Genomic DNA, 7,371 nt, shown 5'->3' on the forward strand with positions numbered 1-7,371 from the left:
AATTGAAATTAAAGGAAGAACATACTTTTATACGAAATATTATCTTTTGTCAATGATTTAATGTATTTAATCGAAATATATGCAGCAATAATCATGTTGCAGACAGAGTGAGAAATAAGTAAACAACAATTCAAATTGGTGTGCATGCTCGCCTGCGCGGCACGTAAATTCTCGTGCGCGGCAACAATTTGAGCAGTGCGCGGCCGCGCAGCTTAGAGGGAACATTGCCTCCCACCGCTAGAATTCTACCTAGTTCAGTCAGCTTCTTTTATCTACGCTAACTTCTACTAGTGACGTCATTGTTTTTGTCTCGTCGTACGATTTGGAAGATGGCTGCCCGTGTTGAACTAAACGTATATTATTACTAGCAGGTAGGCCCGGCATTGCTCGGGCAAAAGTAACGATAGCGAAGATTAAGATTATTACGTTATAGTCAATCTTACCCGTTTTCAAAGGATGAAAGAATTAGGTCCCCCTGTTTCCAGACTAATTAGAGAATTTTTAGATGGGTCTAAAAATATGCTCGATTTTCCGCAAAAACGAAAAATCTGCATCTGCGTCTGTAAAACTTGCCCATCGCTTTCTCTTAACACTTCCATAGTTCACACTTCCCCGCGGGATAAGTGTTAACAACCTCACCTCCGCTGATGGAATTTCGAAAAATCCCTTCTTAGTGTATATTCTCGTGTCATACCCAATTAAAACGCAATCAAAAACGCAAAAAACCGCATCCGTGCCTGTAAATCTTGCATTTCTCTTAACTCTTCCATTGTTGACACTTCCATTGTTGATGGAAGTGTTAATCCTTAATCCTCTCTCTCTCACCCCCGTGGGGAGGAATTTCGAAAAATCTCTTCTTAGCGTGCGTTCTCGTGACGTACCCTGTGTACCAAATTTCAGTTTTCAACTCCTAACCGTTTGGGCTCTGCGCTGATTATTATGATTATTATTATTATTATTTTGATTAGTGGGTTATACTCGGTTGACACCGGTGGCTGTGTGCTATGCCGGACCAGAGTCAAGACATAGCAACCAAAACAAAATAAAATTAAATAAGTGTGTCAGTGTGTGCGTGTTTCTGTATTCAGGAACTTCCTAAAAATGTGGCATGTATTTAATATAGTGGCCTTCTGTAGTGTGATGTATGTATTTCTACTCAATTGTAATGTTCCCAGGCTTTTGTGTAGTGTGTGTGGTATCACACCTGTACAGGAGAGAACGACAGGTACAATAAGCACCCTATCCATCCTCCACAGATGCCTTATTTCCTGGGCGAGTTCTGTGTACTTGCTAATTTTTTCAGTGCATGTGTTTTGTACATTGTGAGTGTTTGGAATGGCTATGTCTATAATGTATGTGATTTTATTGTGTTTGTCAATGAGTGTGATGTCTGGTCTGTTGTGGTAAATTGTTTTATCTGTGATTATGGCTCTGTCGTAATACATTTTGTGCGTGTTATTTTCCAATACTGTCTGTGGAATATACTTGTAGTATGGTTCGTGGATGTCTGCCAATTTGTGTTTCTTTGCAAGCTCTTGGTGTATTATATTTGCTACTTGATTGTGTCTATGTAAGTAATCTGTCTGTGCCAAGAGCTTGCAACCAGAAGTAAAGTTTCTTGCATGATGTGACATTTTCTGGATGTCTCATTTGTGAGTGTTGTATCTTTGAGTATGTGTTTTCTGTAGTTTTTAGTATTTATGACCTGATTCTGTATGACAATCATGAATCCTTCCGTTTCCCCAAAGAGGCATCCCCGATCTAACCAGCTGTTTGACGCAGTTTTGTCAACAAAATCCTGGGCTAGTCCATAAGGATGCCTGTCATGGAGTGCCTTTCGAGCCCACGATTGCTTAATGTTTGTGTGAAGTCTGTATGATGTAAGTGTTAGTTTCGAGTTAATTCGAGAAATGGTCAAAACTTGCGGGAAAATATTTCTATAAATTTATTACAAAATTTATTTTTTTGTAAAGTGTACATTTTAATTTGTAATTATAAATTTATGCATTCGATATGACTATATGTCTTAGATTTTATAAAATAGGTTTACAATGTTTTAGACAGTTACGAAAACAGAGTACAAGAGGAAACGAAAAACAAAGTTTCATTTTTATTTTTTATATTTATAATCATAAAATGCAAGTACATTTACCAGAATAATAGTTGTGAGGAGGCCTATTTTTCCTGGTGTGGTGGATAAGCCGGGCTGCCTACTGATGGCACATGGGATATTGTCTTGATTTTGCTCTAACTTTTTTATTGATGTCGATAAAAAATAACCAACAATAATTTGTTGCTTATTGATATCTAATGCATAGACTATATAAATAAAAATAATAAATGGTCGACTTATATTCGGGTCCTAATTTTCTTAAAAAAATAATAATTCCAAAATTGGCAGTCCACTTAAATTTCGGCCAACATAGTGATGGCTAAGCCCCGATCTTGTATCGGCTTAGTAATAGGCATTAGTGTCAACTAATAAGGACAAGAATATGTCAACAAAATAATAATAAGGAAGTGAAACTATATAATTTAAAAAATTTTTTTTCAGTCTCTTCAGCTTTCCAGTAGTGCACGAAGTGAGTCAACAGTTGGAGAAATTGTTAATTTAATGTCGGTCGATTCTCAAAGATTCATGGATCTCATGACTTATTTAAATCTTCTATGGTCGGCACCACTTCAGATTATCTTGGCTGTATACTTTTTATGGAATTTATTAGGTCCTTCTGTTCTAGCTGGAATTGCAGTGATGATTTTAATGCTTCCATTAAACGGAATAATTGCCAATAAAATAAAGGAACTGCAGGTAAGTTTTTAATAAAAGTTATCATTACTATAATCCTGATTATTAACGTTTAATACCTATTTTCTTATTGAATATATCAAAAGTGAAATAAATAAATTTTAATATAAATTTATATAATTATTTTTAGACAATTTTAATTGTTTAAACTTAAAATTTACTTATGTAAAAAATCCAAACAGTTTCTTTCTACAAATCAATAATTTTTATTAATTAAAACCTTGCAATAGTCTCGTTTCTAATTGTTTACATCTAGAAATAAGCCACTTTGTACTTTTTACATGGGGTTGAATGTAAGCATACTCATATCAACTGTTTGAATTCATTTTGTTTCACATTTTTCCAATTATTCTATAAAATAGCAAATACATTTCACAGATCCATGAAAAATAAGCTTATTAACTAACAAAATATATAAGACAAAAATAATTAAAGTTGTATTTTAATAGTTTGAAAATTTTTAACAGAAACTCTGATTTCTAAAAAGTATACGTTATTATTTGCAAAGTAGGGCATAAAAACTTTTTTAGAATTATCGAAAGCTTGATAAAACTGAATAATTTTTATTTATTCTCTTTGAAGATAAATAATTTAGTCTCAAGCTATTGAACACAAAAATGAGAGCTAAACCACTAGATCGTGAAAAGTTAGTGATGAATTAGTTCAGTTGATAATTGCAGATCATCGAGTGTCCTTACATGAGATAACTATAAAGACAGGCATGTGTTATGGCTCAACTCAATCAATTATCTGCGATCATTTAAGACTGATTAAACTTTCTGCGAGATGGATACCAAAAGCGTTTAATTATGAACACATGGTTAACAGAGCCTAGCATTAAGTGACTTTATTTAATCATTGTTTTTGTTTCATCTGTTTAAATAAACAGAATTTTATTATGTAGAACAATGGACGGGTGGCTATCAATTTAACTATTTATCTACAAGATTGAGAAACGTTATGTTGAACATTTGTTTGCACAAGTTTTTCGTAGCCTTGTCAAAAAAAATATGTCTGTCTGCTAAATTCTTTACTAACCTTGTATGACTAATTATCAATTTATCTATTGATAGACAATGTCAATTTTTACAATTTGTTTGTTTCTTCACTACTAGGTGCATAACTATAAACAAATTTTTACAATACTGTACTATTCTTAATATTTTATCATATGAATTTGTTATATAACAAAAGGTTTCTATAAAAATTTAAAAGTACATTTATTATAGATCTTTTATCTCAATTTAACAGATAATAGAAAATTTCTGCAATTTTTGCAGTTAGTAATTTTACCTGCGTTAATCCAAAATTCATTATATAATTTAAACTTTTATGATTTTAGGTGCAGCAAATGAAGAATAAAGATAACAGAGTGAAACTCATGAATGAAATTCTTAATGGCATGAAAGTTTTAAAACTGTACGCTTGGGAAGAACCATTTCGGAAAATTATATTAAAGATAAGAGACAAAGAAATCGATCAGTTAAAAATAATTGCTTATTTAAATTTGGCATCTACTTTCTGTTGGTTGTCTGCTCCCATAATGGTAGGTTTTTCGGAAGAAACAAAGTAATAAAAAATAAAAAAGTTATTAGAATTAAATTAAATTAAATTTTCTATATTTTGTATTTTTATTAAAAGGTGGCCTTAGCAACGTTTGCCACGTACGTCTTGATAGACGAAAAAAATATTTTGGATGCAAACAAAGCATTTGTTTCTATTTCGCTCTTCAATCTCCTTCGATTTCCCATGACAATGTTGCCTAATTTAATAACAACATTAGTGTTGGTAATTATTATTTTATGTTATTACAATTGTTTTATTTTACAAAATGAAATTCCCCAGAATTTAGTTATGCTTATTTTTATATTTATATAATTTTTGAAACATCTTAATAAAATATTGTGAAATTGTTAAGTTTATATTCATTTGAATTGTTTAAAAATTAATTTTAACAAAAGTTTCTTAACTTTTATTGCAATTAAAATTTACATCTTATCAGTTTATTGTATTAGAAAACGATTATTACGAAAATCTTTACTATATTTGAACAAACTTAGATTTAAATATCTCTTATATAACTAGTCTGATTTATGTTACTCTTAGATTATATTTGACAAAATATGCAGCTTTTCTTAGTAAAGCTTTTAAATTCATCGTTAATTTTTTGAAAAAAGTAACAATAAAGTTTTTAGTTGTAAACATATTTTTGAGAGCATTAATTTTGAAAACTCAAATGAAGCTTATAAATCCAAATATATTATTATAAATCAGTTTCGGTCGGTGACATTTGATGATAGATAAGCTGTGCCGACCTTGGATAGAATCATTGGAAGCGTTATACGATATTTTGGTGTGTAACATCCACCAGTTAAACCGTGTGAGGTTGGTGCCTTATAAATACGTAGGCTATAATCTGGCTGCTTTACACGATTCAAATATTTTCGCTGTCCCGTATTCGACAATACAGCGCTTCCATTGGAAATATGCATATACGAATGTATATTCGAATATACAATAGCGATCTTATCATTGTTTTTCACATTTAGTATAGAAATTTGTAATAAGATACACAATGCGATCATAATAAAATATTAATTTTAAGTAATTCAAAGTACGTTAAAATATGAAAATAATCGCACGATATGTATTTATATTTTAGAAAATATAGTTCTATTCGGAGCTACACAGCTTCCATGGACGGCATGCCACTGTTATAAATGCTAAATGAAGAGTATATTATTATAGTTGATTTATAATTCCGGAACTATTTTACTTTTTAATTTAGTTACTCTTTGTTTTAGTACATGTGTATGAATAAAAAAATAACGTAAATATTTAGAAAACAGTACTAACTTTTTTAAATTTCGCCAGAAAAAAACAAATTATCTTCTAAACTATCAAAAATATCATAATGCCGGGCTGCAATTTTTAATCTTATTAAGTAATTTAATTTAAAATATATGCTCTGTACCTCAAATTAATAGTGTCTTGCCCCTGTAATCACACTTTTCCTGATAACAGTGATGCCGGCCATCTGTGTAGCTCCGTTCAGGGAAAATTTTTGAATTGGAATTACATGATTTCCGGTCAAGACTGGCTAATTTCTATATCGTTAATCGGAGTCTCCTAGCTTTCCATATTTTGTCTTGACTCTCATCTATCTAGCACTGTTCTCAAGGTTAAGGAAGAGCAGACAGCCAATAGGAGGTAGGTTTTTCGGAAGAAATAAAGTAATAAAAAAGTAATTAGAATTAAATTAAATTAAATTTTCTATATTTTGTATTTTTATTAAAAGGTGGCCTTAGCAACGTTTGCCACGTACGTCTTGATAGACGAAAAAAATATTTTGGATGCAAACAAAGCATTTGTTTCTATTTCGCTCTTCAATCTCCTTCGATTTCCCATGACAATGTTGCCTAATTTAATAACAACATTAGTGTTGGTAATTATTATTTTATGTTATTACAATTGTTTTATTTTACAAAATGAAATTCCCCAGAATTTAGTTATGCTTATTTTTATATTTATATAATTTTTGAAACATCTTAATAAAATATTGTGAAATTGTTAAGTTTATATTCATTTGAATTGTTTAAAAATTAATTTTAACAAAGTTTCTTAACTTTCATTGCAATTAAAATTTACATCTTATCAGTTTATTGTGATAGAAAACGATTATTACGAAAATCTTTACTATATTTGAACAAACTTAGATTTAAATATCTCTTATATAACTAGTCTGATTTATGTTAGTTTTAGATTATATTTGACAATATATGCAGCTTTTCTTAGTAAAGCTTTTAAATTCATCGTTAATTTTTTGAAAAAAGTAACAATAAAGTTTTTAGTTGTAAACATATTTTTGAGAGCATCAATGTTGAAAACTCAAATGAAGCTTATAAATCCAAATATATTATTATAAATCAGTGGCGTGCGGTGACATTTGATGATAGGGAAGCTGTGCGACCTTGGATAGAATCATTGGAAGCGTTATACGATATTTTGGTGTGTAACATCCACCAGTTAAACCGTGTGAGGTTGGTGCCTTATAAATACGTAGGCTATAATCTGGCTGCTTTACACGATTCAAATATTTTCGCTGTCCCGTATTCGACAATACAGCGCTTCCATTGGAAATATGCATATACGAATGTATATTCGAATATACAATAGCGATCTTATCATTGTTTTTCACATTTAGTATAGAAATTTGTAATAAGATACACAATGCGATCATAATAAAATATTAATTTTAAGTAATTCAAAGTACGTTAAAATATGAAAATAATCGCACGATATGTATTTATATTTTAGAAAATATAGTTCTATTCGGAGCTACACAGCTTCCATGGACGGCATGCCACTGTTATAAATGCTAAATGAAGAGTAGGGGAGACCGGGGCAAGATCGGCATGTTAAGCTTTACTTAAATTTTGTGTAATAAATACTGGTGTAAACTGAACAAAAAGCTTTGCATATTGTCTATTGGAATGTTTTCTTACTATAGAACTGGTTAAAATCAGTTTGGAAATAAAAATAATTAAAATAATTACAACTTTACA

The 7,371-nt window shown here is 30.6% G+C and overlaps 1 protein-coding gene across 3 annotated transcripts in view; it reads left to right on the top strand.

Annotated features, from left to right (window-relative positions):
- Positions 1 to 7,371, top strand: part of LOC111636601 (multidrug resistance-associated protein 1-like) — a 54,425-nt gene that overhangs the window by 23,959 nt on the left and 23,095 nt on the right. For all 3 annotated transcript variants that reach the window (XM_023381881.1, XM_023381882.1, XM_023381883.1), the window contains exons 10-12: positions 2,555 to 2,809; positions 4,149 to 4,352; positions 4,448 to 4,594. In XM_023381881.1, coding sequence (XP_023237649.1) covers positions 2,555 to 2,809; positions 4,149 to 4,352; positions 4,448 to 4,594 — 606 coding nt within the window. The remainder of the gene's footprint in view (positions 1 to 2,554; positions 2,810 to 4,148; positions 4,353 to 4,447; positions 4,595 to 7,371) is intronic.

The sequence above is a fragment of the Centruroides sculpturatus genome, unplaced genomic scaffold (genome assembly GCF_000671375.1).
Source record: "Centruroides sculpturatus isolate CEXI.00-Female unplaced genomic scaffold, Cexi_2.0 scaffold920, whole genome shotgun sequence".
In the NCBI taxonomy this organism is placed as follows: Eukaryota; Metazoa; Arthropoda; class Arachnida; order Scorpiones; family Buthidae; genus Centruroides; species Centruroides sculpturatus.